Source organism: Sus scrofa, chromosome 13 (genome assembly GCF_000003025.6).
Source record: "Sus scrofa isolate TJ Tabasco breed Duroc chromosome 13, Sscrofa11.1, whole genome shotgun sequence".
Taxonomy (NCBI): domain Eukaryota; kingdom Metazoa; phylum Chordata; class Mammalia; order Artiodactyla; family Suidae; genus Sus; species Sus scrofa.
In genome coordinates this window covers 135,685,113-135,698,362 of record NC_010455.5, presented here as the reverse complement: position 1 = coordinate 135,698,362, position 13,250 = coordinate 135,685,113, and the positions used below count along the sequence as shown (strand labels likewise).

At 48.2% G+C, this 13,250-nt stretch overlaps 1 protein-coding gene across 1 annotated transcript in view; it reads left to right on the top strand.

Moving 5' to 3' along the window:
* KALRN (kalirin RhoGEF kinase) overlaps positions 1-13,250 on the top strand; it is a 623,278-nt gene that overhangs the window by 578,710 nt on the left and 31,318 nt on the right. Inside the window, 2 exon segments of the mRNA XM_021071254.1 lie at positions 2,436-2,559; positions 3,673-3,732. Coding sequence (XP_020926913.1) covers positions 2,436-2,559; positions 3,673-3,732 — 184 coding nt within the window.

Sequence of the window (13,250 nt, the reverse complement as noted above, 5' to 3'; positions counted from 1 at the left end):
CGTTGGGAAGGGAGCCCCTCAAAGCACTGAGGGTCTTCTCAGTCAATGGCTTACAGAACTAGCCAGCTCGTAATGGGTTGTGATCTCATTATGCAAACACTCAGCGTTTCTCCCGTCTCACCCGTGCATCTTTTGGTCACTTTTTTCACACCTTCCATGGGAGGGATGGTAGGAGGGGTGTCAGGCTGGGCAAAAGAGAGCAGATTCCAATACCAGTTGGTCATTGGGTTCCTTGTCAGCCGCTCTTGCACAAGGGTTGGTGGCGACAGAGCAGAGCAATGGACCGAAAGTGGTTGTCACTGTCCATGAAGGACACTCACCACCCCCTCCCCAGGGCTGCTGTAACCACAGCGACCAGAGTTGGTTTTGATGCCTACAGGATAAATGTCCCTGAAACCCTCTTTCCACATCAGTCCCGGGGCCCGGGGCCAAGAAATGGAAACTGCCCAAACCATGATGACGTGTTCTTCTCGGAAGAAGAATATGAAATTGAGTGTGTCCTGCTACTTGTATTACTCTGAGCCTTCCTTCTGAACCTTACTCTTAACCCTTCTCGTGTCTCACCAAGCACACTTGACCGACCCGGAGGGTTGTGATAAACTTAGGAACACACCCCCACACTCATGCACGTACACGCTGAGCTGGCCGCCCTGGGAGTCTTTTCAGCTGGGACCTCCCTGACTCAAGAAGTTCTCAGAATGAGCTAGGATCATGGCTTGGGGGATACAGATGTGGGATGAAATCCTGCAGTTAAGAGGGATATTGTCTGAGGTTAGTTGCCATGACTGGTTCTCACTCAGCAACCACAGTTGGAGTGAGGAGCTGCTCTGTGGGGGATCCTGGGGTGGGGGGGCATGCATTTAGGAGGAACAAGAGAAGGTCTGGCCAAGAGATTCCTTCTTACCTTTTGAAGGTGCCTGCTTTCCCAAAAATATTTGAGGACTTGACTATGGTTGCTCTTTCCTCCTCAGAAAGTTGATTGTCAAACCTCCGTGTAAGTGACATATATTTCGAGAACCTCCCCAGGGCACTCTGAAATCTCTGACTTTTGTGGGGTTTTCTGGAGGAAATGTTACACATTTTGGAGCATCTTCCTTCCTCCTATATCCCGTAGACCTCGCTCTCTCTCCTCTCTCCCTTAATGAAGGTTCTTTCCATTTAGGCCTGTCCGCATAGGCCTAAATTTGACAAGGAGCCACTTAAGGGAAGCCAACCTCACTTATTCCAGATATGATGGAAGCTCCTGCAAACTCTGTGACCACCCCTGAAATTGATGATGCCTGCCCAGGGTCCCTCATGCTGTCTGTGACTTGGCTTTTGGTGTCTTTGTCTTTGAGTCCTGACATATGCAGAACTCAAGAGCTCTGCTCTGAGCCCCTTGTTACAGGTCCATGAAGAAATAGCTCCCTACCCCCTCATGAGAAGAAAGAAGTTAGGATAGTGTGAAAGGGCGTTGCCACCCTGAGACCGAGTGTCGAGTCTCCTCCCAAGAGGAAAACTCAAGAACCTCTTGTGGTTGTCAGAGCCCTGTATTCACAAACACTGAGTGATGTGGAGAACACAGACCGAGAGGACTTCATCCTAAAACATCCTGATAAATGAGTGATGCTCACCAGTGTATTAAGTCAAATGCTTTAGACCCTCCTACCTGTCCTACAGTGTTTGGGAGTGGCCACAGTCCAGACACAATAATGAGACGGAAACCTCAAAATCATCTTTTTGGGTTTTTATATCTGATCCTGGGAAAGTACCAGTAGCTTATATATTACAGAATATCCTTCCCTTCCCTTTCCTTTTTTTTTTTTTTTGGTCTTTTTAGGGGCGCCCCCTGCGCCATATGGAGGTTCCCAGGCTAGGGGTCTAATTGGAGCTATAGCCAGCTGGCCACAGCCACAGCCACAGCAATGCCGGATCCTACATCACAGCTCATGGCAACACAGGATCTTTAACCCATTGAACAAGGAAGGCCAGGGATCAAATCCGCATCCTCGTGGATACTAGTCAGGTTCGTTACCACTGAGCCATGACAGGAACTCCATCTTTCCGATTTTATTCCCCACCCCCCACCCCCAGTCTTCTCCCATCTATCATACGCTTCAGGAAGGCAATTCCTGAGTCCTCTAAGGCCTCATCCACATGATATCAAAACTTCCCTTGGCAGAGTTGAATAACTCTCTCCTCATGCTTTTCTCAAATGCTACAACCAACCTTGCACAGCTCACAAAAGGGGTCCGAGTTCATCCTTCCTCACTTCCTGTTGGAGGTGAGATCCGCCGCCAGCCACTGCAGGAGCTGGTGTGCAGGTCCAGGGCCTCTGAAGCCGGGGCTTGACTGGAGCCCCTCACCTGCTAATTCACCCAAGGGTGGCAAGCCCACCCACCGCCTCCCTCTGCCCTGACCTGCCATTTTGATTGGTGCATTTTTTGGTACAACAGGAAGTCATGTTCATGGCATACTCTACGCATGAGAAAGCGGGCAGAAGTGGAGAACACGGGTAAAAATGAAGCCACAGGGCCTCGTAAACCCAAGGATATTCTGGGCAACAAAGTCTCTGTTAAAGTGAGTAAGGGATTCCGGAGCTGTGTCCGACCTCTCATCTACTCCCACCCTGCAGCATTCTCACGAGGCAACTTGGGTGGATGGGACCAGAAGGGAAGTAGTTTAGCAGGATTTTGCATGCGAGATCAATTTATTTTTTATTTTTTATTTCTCCTGGCAACTTCGATTCAAATAAGTAAGTATCTCTTTTTTTTTTCTTTTATACCCTCCTCCTTATATAATGCAGATGTTTTATAGCAAAATTATCTGCAGTATTATTTATTTTCTTAGAAATGCAAGATGCTTGGTTCATACTAAAGTTCTCAGAGCCACCCATTCAGTCTCCTAGGTTTGAAAATACATGCAGGATAAAAAGCTTAGGGATGCTTTCCAAATCTTCAACCCTTTGAAGTCTGAGGTTTGGAATTTAAGGGCTCCTGGGTCCTTGATAAAGTTTTGTTTCTTTTCCCCAGAATGCATACAGTATCACCCTTCAGGCTTATGCATGAGCAGAGAAAGGAGGCACATTGACGAAGCCCAAGTTCTGGCTTTGTAACAATCCAACTATTACAATGAACTCACCGATCCTAAGTTTTGGCAAACCTTTGTTACCCCCATCTTGGAATGATGTAATCTGTTTTCTTTCCATTGGGTCCTCTGATAAGATCTGCCTCTGGACAGTGGGAAGTAGACCACTGAGGCTTAATATTGTTATAATGTGTGATTATCTCCCTGAGCCTTCATTTTTCCCTTCCTGAGCAAAGTAACCATCAAAATCCATTCTAATGTCTTTCTTGGGGAAAAGAAATTGGACTGTCTCCCTCACCCTCATGTGGGGAGTCCAGCTGCACAGAAGACAACGATGTAAAGTCAATAGCACTCATGCATCATTTGGTTGCTTCCATTGCTATTTCCTGTGAGATGAGCGGCTGTACACAATCCCAGCCTCCTCTTCCCGAAAAGAGCATGCTGCTGCGCTAGGCGATATGCACCCCACCTTTACAGCACCTCGTTTTTCTCTGCCCGATTTCCCATTGTCCGTGCTTCTCTCAAGTTCTCCCTGCTCTCTAGCCAACGCTGCCTGTGTTCTAACTATGTTCTCTTTCTTCCCCCTTCCTCATGCTGCCCATCAAGGAGACGAACAGTTCCGAGGAGTCAGAGTGTGATGATCTTGACCCTAATACTAGCATGGAGGTAGAAGCAGCTATTGTTGTCCTCTTTCCTACACTGATTGTCTTTTCTGATGTGTTCTGTAACAGTGACCTTGCTAAGGTGACCAGCCTGTCAAAGATCAATTGTGCTGTTAGGGCAGCTCTGGGAATCCTATTCCACTTAAAAAAACAAAACAACTTTATTAAGTTTGGTTTTGATAGAAAACTCTTCCTAGATGTCTTTTTTAAAACTTCTGGTTTTCTTGAAGACTTGCTTAATATTTTCCTCTTTGGCAGATTTGGCTTTGTGTAGAAACTATCCAACTTCATTATTGGAAACTTAGAAGACATTTTTCTATGGGAAGTAGCGTTATAAAGAGTGGTTGGTTCCCAGCTCAGGATGAGAACTCATTCATTTTAGGTTCTCCTTCCTCCCCTTCCCCTCTTTGTTCTTTCCCCTTTATGTTCTTCTTCTCTGGGGACTTATGCCTCCCTCAAGGCGCCAGCAGACTCATGGAGTAGGTATGGTTTGGGGGATGACCTGGCACCGAGGCAGTGTGTGTAGCTGGCCGATGGCAAATGAGCTGTGGCAGTAGCCCCAGAATCTGCTTCGGCCCGGCCCCTGGTGCTCCTGGGCAGTGGCTGTGCCTGCCGTGAAGAAGAGCCCTGGGAACGGCCTCCCTCCTGTAGGCCTAGCAGAGGCCTCTCTAAGACAAGGAGGCTGAAACACTGCCCTGGGCGCCTTTCTCATACTCTAGGGTTACGGGGATGTGGGAGAGGAACCAGCAAGAACACAGAGTCAACGTCCAACTCCTTCTAGTCTGGGAACTCGGGACAGGGGGCAGGGGGATATAGAAATAGGACTCTTACATGGCTTGCCACTGAGTGACAAGCATCATAAATTTACAGACACCAGAGAATTGGAGAAGACTGGGAGGTGGCTTTCCCAGCCATTCTGTCTTTCAGAGTAAATTGAAATGTTTTCTCACATCAGTGCCTGCATCCTTAGTAATGGATAAACGTTTAGAGAGTTCCTCTGTGCACAAGAAAGAGAATATTTTTAAACAAAGCAAAAAAAAAAAAAAAAGCACCTTTCCTTTGTAGAGCCCTCTGCTTTTCACTTAACTAGATAAACCTTTATTATTCTTATTGTAATTTGACCTAATCCCAAAGAAAGCCACCACCATATTATGCCAACCACCACAAAACCCAAGAAAGACCGTATGGCTCCAGGAGGGGTAAGTCAGCAGTGAAAGACGCCAGTTGAATTAAAGCAGGCCAGAGACCAGCGGTTTAAAGTGGGAGTTCTGCCAGGATAAAGTAGTCCCCTGCGGATGTGGGTATTGCCACAGAACTAAATCTGGCAGGTGTGGGTCAGTGCAGTGCTCCCCTGTGGGAGGAAGTGGATGTGACATTCATAGCCTAAGTGTATCTTAGAGAATGAGGAAAGCGGGAGGAGGTTTCTGGTTCTGCTTTCCTCGCATCTCATAGGATAGGCACCAGCTCCCATGGAGCCCACACCTGTCAGCTTGCCAATGCCTCATGGCACCTGTATCTCCAGACTGAAGTGTTGCTGGCATATATTAAAAATATCACCTTCAGGGAGTTCCCATTATGACTCAGCTGTAACAAACCCAACTAGTATCCGTGAGGATGTGGGTTTGATCCCTAGCCTCGCTCAGTGGATTAAGGATCTGACATTGCCATGAGCTGTGGTAGGTCACAAACTCAGCTCAGACCCTTTGTTGCTGTGGCTTTGGTGTAGGCCGGCAGCTTTAGCTCTGATTCGACGCCTAGCCAGGGAACTTTCATGTGACATGGGCGTGGCCCTAAAAAGACAAAAAAAAAAAAAAAAATCACCTGCAAATACATAGAGGAAGGCCAGGCAGCACCAAGGGGGAGTAGGGGGAGGCGGGGAGGGAAGCTAGTTATCTGTGTTCCAGGAGGCAGTCTGGGACCTTTTTCAGCTCTGGTGGACTGGGGGTGAAGAGTGACTTCCCACTCTGCTCTTTAAAAGAGGGGGATATGGAGCCAGGTGAGTAACATACACTGAGGTTAACTGATGTAATCCAGGGCTCTGTTCCACATCTAGATGTGCCAAAGCTTGTGCGTGTGCATGTGGGTCTTAGCCCTGTTTTGGAATTGCATGCATTTCAAGGGTTCTTATTCACCCAAGGCTTGCAGCTCTTTGCATGGGCCGAGTGAGATGGGTCCCAGGGAGGTGCTAGGGCTGCAATAGGAAAGGTGTTAGGAAGTCAGTGAACAGAGGAAAGCCAAAAATTGCATTGGTGCATGTCCAAAAAGTTTTCAAGTACAGTCGTTTAGGCAGAACTGGATCTCCTGGGGGGGCATGTGTTTGGAAACTGCAGCTATTCTGGTTGATCCAAGGCTTCTGGAAAATGCAGCTATTCTGGTTGATCCAAGGCTTCTGGAGTAGAGGTGCCTGCAGCCCTTGTACATTCCGTATAGATGATCCTTGCAGGGAGCAGCGTGTTCATCCAGACTGTGTGCCATGTGGAAATGAACCCTGAGCTTATTAAGCAGATGCTGAGGGAAAGCGGGGATCCTAGCAATGCTTGTTTAGTATTCTCATAGACAGATAACAAATGAGATCTAGAAAGTCAACCTGTTTAATGGGAACTATGAATTTTGTCAAGGGAGAGGTAGGTAGAACTTTATCGCAGCATCCATTGCAGAAGAAAATGGCCAGGAGTGCCGACTGAAAAGAGCCATCCCTCAAAGACCCGATTGGGCAAATCGATGGGCCAGTCACCTCATAAAGGATGCTTGCTGCTGAATTGATAGCCCTGGGCATCACTACTAGGCCCAGCCTGGTCCCCACCCTCAGTCTTGTCTTCTGAACCTGGCGACTGTCATAGGGGTTGTCTCTTCGGGAGCGTGTCCCTGTGCCCTGCTGCACTGAACTGCAGAAGAGCCCCTGGGCCTGGGACCCCAGCTGACAGCCTGGCCACACACCCCACGCTCCACTCAATGTTAGATCTCCAAATGCTGAGTCCCGCCCTGCTGACTGCCTGTGCTCTAGGTCTGATGCCTGCACGTTGATTCCAAGCCTGGCCGTGAATGGACTCTTCTCTCCTGCCTCTGCACAAATATCACCTCCAGTGCATTCTTTACTTATTCTCACTTGGTGGATTGAAGGGGTCCATTAAAGAGCTGTTTCCTGGGGTCTTTGCTTCCACACCAGCTCCTTACTACCCTAGGTCTGGCATAGGTCCCGACATACAATTTTAGGGAGGCAGGTAGGCACATCCTTGAAAGTTAATTAAGAGGGAAATAAAGCACCTTGAAGCCCAGGAGTGTGATTGATGAAGTTTTCAGAGAACACCCAGCTATGTGAAGGGAGGCAAGTCTGCTCGAACATGTACATCCCTTCCTTCCCCTGTAGAGACATGCTTGTGAATATTCTCAAGTCCAGCCCCACCTCCCACCCTGAGCACCACAAGCCAGGCCACCAGCCACTGCAGGATTGGCTCTGGGTCTATGCGATCCCCTTGTGGCCTAAAGCCCCCTTCTCTCCTGCTGGTCCGTGGGCACACCCCAGAGGGGACTGTTCTAAAAATGACAAGGATCTGTCCACAGTTCAGCTTTCTTCTTTACCCTGCACTGAGTATACTCTGGGGGTGGGGAGGGGGTGTCATATACAGAGGAATGTCGCTCATGGAAGAAGAGTCAAGTCAGGCTGTAAATCAAACCCTAGGCTGTCTCGGGAGCAAGCAATATTAAGTTTTCCCCATAGAGTTGAGACTGCTAATTGCCTTTTGTTGACAGGACGGGCAGGCAGGATAGTGGGCCAGGCACTACATGCCCACTGGCCAACTTCTCATCCTGTCCCTGTCCAGGGTCTGCACTGACACCTGGACAGGGGCCAGGGCCACAGGCTGGGCATCCGCCCTTTCAGCTAATACCCATCTCTGAGAAGTCTGGGTTTCGGAGTTCCCATTGTGGCACAACGGAAACGAATCCGACTAGGAACCATGAGGCTGTGGGTTCGATCCCTGGCCTCGCTCAGTGGGTTGGGGATCCTGAGTTGCTATGAGCTGTGGTGTAGGTTGCAGATGCAGCTCGGATCTGGCGTTGCTGTGGCTGTGGTGTAGGCCAGCAGCTACAGCTCCAATTTGACCCCTAACCTGGGAACCTCCATATGCCACATTGGGGCCCTGAAAAGGGGAAAAAAAAAAAGAAGAAGAAGAAGAAGTCTGGATTTCTCCTGAGCTGCACTGGTTTCCCTTAGGACCCAGGCCTCGCAGCTTCCCACATCCATGTCACCTCTGAAAAGGTGTCTGAAAACTGTCGCTGCTGGGGTTTCAGCACCTACCCTCCAACGCCAGCGCTGCCCCTTGACTACTTCGTGTGCTGGAGTAGGAAGGCCCGAACCAGCCTCCCAGCCTTGGGCCTCTGTCTTCAGGAACAAAGACTCTCTCAGCCCAGGTTTTATGTCAAGTCCAATTCATTAAATGCATCTTCATTTTTTTTTTAATCCCCAAGACCACTTTTGTTTAGCAGAGATGGTCAAACCATCAGACTAAGAGGTTGTCATGACTCCAGAAAGACTGCATCAGGCCCCAGCCATTTAGCACTGGGCTAGCCTCGTTCACGACACAGACCAAGTGCAGTCATCATGCCAGCCGTGGAATACTGAGCTCAGGGGGGTTGCTTTTTAGGGTAAGAACCGGGCTGGAATCCTGCGGAAGAGAAAGCGCTTGGAAAGGTGAAGCTAATTTGGAAGGAAATTTCCAATGAGTCTAAGAATCTCAGACTTTCAGAGTTGACAGAACCTTGGAAACCTCTCATTAAGCCTATCCTCTTTATTATTTTTACTGTGGTAACATACACAGGAAATAAAATTTACCACGTACCTCCCTAAGGTGGCATCAAATGCTTTGACGGAGTTGTGCAACCGTCAGCATTATTCATTTCCAGAATGGTTTTATTATCCCAAACTGAACCTGAATCCCATAAACGATAACTCCCCTTTACTCTCCATCCCTCCAACCCCTTGGAAAACTTTTAGAAGAGGCAACTGAGGCAGCGGAAGTTGTTACTTTCTATTCAAAAAGGAATAGGACCCCAAAGGCCGATTCTGGTGTTCCCTGGCCCCTGTTCCCCCGCCTCCACCCTCCTGCTCCCTTCTCGGAGCTCCCACCTCCATCTCAAGGTTGTTTTTACATTAAAACACAGATTCTGGCAGACAAGGAGACCTGTCTTCTAGTGCCAGCTTTTCCCTGTGAATCTGTTATTCAGTTTTCCAGCTCAGCAAAGAGGAATATCTTTCCTGCCCACCCCCGCTCTCCAAGACTGAAGTGTGATAAATAAAAGGCACACAAAGGCCACGTCACATGGAAAGAACACTGGACTAGAAGCCAGAAAACCTGGACTCCGTTCTTGGGACTGTCAGCTGGGAAGCCTGGGGCCCGTGTGTCTCTGAGCCTCGGGTTTCTCTGTGGAGGCCACACCGCTCTGAGGGCAGGCGGTTTATATGAGGGATGCAAACTCATTGAGCCCCAAGAAGACCTAAGGTGTGATTGCAGAAGACTCTACTCTCCCAAACTTCTGACTCTGTGAACAACAAGACCTCAAGGGAAGGAGTAGACCATTCTGTGCTTTGCCTCTGAAGCTTGCGTTGCCGAGGATGTGGCAGGAAGGGCCTGGGTACTCCCCCCAGCTGGAGTGTCCACATCTGGCTCCAGGAAGGGCTTGCGTGGCCAGAGCTGACCCCTCTTTCCTTCCCCAAATGTGCGGTTCTCCAGCCCCAGCCATCACACCTTCAAAGAGCTAGCCTGCTGCTCCCACCTCAGCTGCCCCGGCCACTTGTCCCAGATTCAGAGCTTCAAAATAACCTGGCCAGACAGCCCGAAGGAAACTTTTACACCCCTAGTCAGGTGTCTGACCTTCTGGCAATGCCAGTGTGTTTCCACCGGTGCCTGTTTCTGCATTTTATAAAAAGATTTTTTTTTTAATGAAAAGAACTCTTTGGAGAAAAGAAAGTGAAGCATCGCATTCCTCTCATTTTATTTTTACAAAATATTTTCTTTGTCATAGATCTGATGGGGTGAGCCTGGAGACCCACTCTTCTTGCCTAGCTTTGTTTGAAGTCTCCATGCCGGTTGATTCGCATTCTGGCACTTGGCTGGCCCGAGCTGGCCTTTTCCTCTCCTGGGAGAATTAATTACAAGATTTTCCAGGAGTTCCCGTCATGGCTCAGTGGTTAACGAATCCGACTAGGAACCACAAGGTTGCAGGTTCAATCCCTGGCCTTGCACAGTGGGTTAAGGATCCGGCATTGCCGTGAGCTGTGGTGTAGGTTGCAGACTTGGCTCGGATCCCATGTTGCTGTGGCTGTGGCATAGGCTGGCAGCTGTAGCTCTGATTAGACCCCTAGCCTGGGAACCTCCATATGCTGCAGGTGGGGCCCTAAAAAGACAAAAAGACCAAAAAGAAGAAGAAGAAGATTTTTCCACTGCAGAGTCACTTTGGCTGTGCTTTCTGTTCCTTCCAAACATTTGGGGAAGATGGGGTTTTCTTACCCTCCTGGAAGACACAGGTTCAGAATGCCATGGTCATACAACCAACAGCAAGAGCCGGTCTTGATCGGGGTGCTCTGAGCGGCCAGACGCAGCATGTGGTCGAGGAAGTCTGCTCCCCAAGTGAGGCTCAGGTATCTTCTTAAGGTCAGGTTCAGGCCTTCCCTGGTTGCACATCTGCTTCGGGGAGAATTTCTTCCTCAACAACTTTTTTAATCCCTTGATAGTTGGGGTAATTACTTGGCCTCACCCACACCCTTAACCAGTGACTCAGGCATCCAGCCACCACAGCCAAGGAAAAGTCCAGTTTGAAGAGCCAGAAACATTTGAATTGGTTTCCCGGGCCAGCCCATTTCATTTATGTCATGCTCTGAGATAATGAGGTGCCATTGACCCCGGAGCCATTGCTTGGAGAGCCAGCTATTAGAGGAGCAAAGGCCACCCTCTCCCGTCTCCACACCCACTGCTGTCAAGGTTCACCTACAGGCTACCTCGGCGTGATTTTCTAGTCAGTCCATTCAGTTTAACAGACGTCAGCCAACATAAGGTATTGCAGTGAGCACTAAGGAGCGGCAATAAATTAGGCAAGAGATGGTCCCTCCCTGTGCTGACTGTCACTGGAGGGAGGCAGTTTTAATTAAATGCCTATATTCCGTAGCAAATTTTGAAACTTGCTCTAATAGAAGCATGGAGCCATTTATTTATTCACTCAGTGGATATGGAAACACCCACTTGGGCACTGGGCTAATATTAGTGGCTACTGTTGATCAGCCTTTCCTATGTACCTGGCTCTGTACTTGAGTTCTTTCTTCCCAACAACTCATGACAAAGGAATTATTATCATTATTTTTCTACAGGTGAGAGAGCGCAAAGAGGTTAGGTACCGTCCCTGTGGTTGTGTATTCACGACCTGTCTCCCTGGATACCTGTGAGCATGGTCATTGACTTCACTTGATGGCAGAGGATGGGTGGATGGACTGGGGGGATGTAAACAGCCTGGGAGAAGGGTGAAGGGTAAGGAAAGGGCAGGAGCAAAGGCCCTGGGGTATGAGAATGCCTGGTACATTTTGAGAAGGGAACATTGTCTGGGTGTTGTTAGGTACGTGAGAAGAGTTTAGGAGATAAAGTCCGGCAGGTGAATTGGAACCAACTCTGAAGGCCCCAGAGACTTGCTAGGAAGCCTGGACTTGATCCACTGGATAGTGAGGAACAGTAGAAGGTTGTTAGGCGGAGTCCAGATGATTCATGCTGGACTTTAGGAGGATACCTGGCACCTACCTGAGAACAGAGGGGATAGGCAGACCTTTGGGGGGCTGTTGCAATAGACCTAGTGAAAAGTGGAAAATACCTGATGGGCAGGACAGGGAAAGCCATGAGCACCAGCGAAAGGCAGAGGAGGATCCATGAGGGAGGCAGGAATGAAAGGGGCTGAGTGCTGCTCCAGACATCAGGGAAGGGACACTGGGCGTGGGAATTCCTGCAAATCAACCTTGTGCTCTCCCAAGTCCTCTGAGCAAAGTTAACCTGCTGTGTGTGGGTCCATAGACTGGGAGGTGGGTTCACTTAATAACAGCAGTTCGGGAGTAGGGTATGATCAAGGACAGATTGTTAAGGGATGAGACCGCAGAACATTTATCCATAAAGACTTTGAATATTCAAGTCAGGGTCCTGGCTTCCAAGATGGAAATGTGGATTTTGGAAGGGAAGTTACATCACCATCCCTGGACCGTCCTGCCCATCAACCCAAGCCCCCTCCTGACAGACTTCTTGGGGGCTGACAGCACCCTGAGACCACTGCATGCACAGCAGCAAACCCCCATTCAGTTCCTTTCCTCAGCTATTTTGTGTGACAGGTGACAGGTTTTTTTTCCTTATTCTGTTAAAGTCATATTTTAGCCTTTTTATTTTTGAGAACACCCTAAATGTTCTCTAGGGAAAATATCAAGGAGGAATAGGAAAAGGACTTGCTTTTTATTGTTGTTGTTTTGTTTTGTTAGGGCCACACCTGTGGCATATGGAGATTCCCAGGCTAGGGCTGGAATCAGAGCTGCAGTTGCTGGCCTCCACCGCAGCCACAGCAACACCAGAGCTCACGGCAATGCCAGATCCTTAACCCACTGAGCGAGGCCAGGGATCAAACCCATGTCCTCATGGATACTAGTCAGATTCGTTTCTGCTGAGCCACGACAGGAACTCCAGGAAACGAATTTGGATTAGAAATCCCCATGAAGCAATTAATGTGCTCAACACGTGGACATTCCCAGCTCTACCCAACAATTCGTGCTTTATACATTCTCAGAAACACCTGGAACTTTTCATGAAAAGTGACCATCAACTATTTATAGAACAAATCCCAACAAAAATCAAGGAGTCAGTACTGTATAGGCCAAACTGCAACCACCGTGCAATTAAGTTAGAAAGCAGTAGCAAGAAGATAATTTTTTTAAATCTCATTTGTAGATTTTAAAACATGTCTACTGCAATTGGGTCAAAGAAAAAAATCGTGGTTGAAGGAAAAACAGAACTAAATGATAATGGAAATACTTAGGCGATAAGGAGCTAGTTCAAAGAGAGATGCTGTTGCTGTTTGGGATTGTGTTGGATTTTTTTAAAAATTGTGGCTTGTTTTATACCCTCTTAGAGATGAGCGGAGGTAGGACTATTTTCTAAATTTTTAGAGAAATGTTTTCTAAAAACTGAGAAAATCATGTCTGCAAGATTGGAAACGTCAAGGTTTGGTTAAACCTCCAAACCGGAAATCCTACCTCAATTTGTTTGTTTTCCAATTTTATTGCCAAATCTCATCATCTGAAATACCTTTCCCACTCCCTCTGAACATAGAGTCACATGAAACAAGCACAAAGAGACTAGAAAGAAGAGGCAGAGTATAGAAATCATGTTTCATTCAAGGTAGCTCTGAGATGAGTTTAGGACACTTGCGTTGTTTTGTCTGACCAGCCTGGTTCCCTCAGCGCTCTCAATATATAGTTTTGAACTGTGTTTTGTGACAGGTGATGAA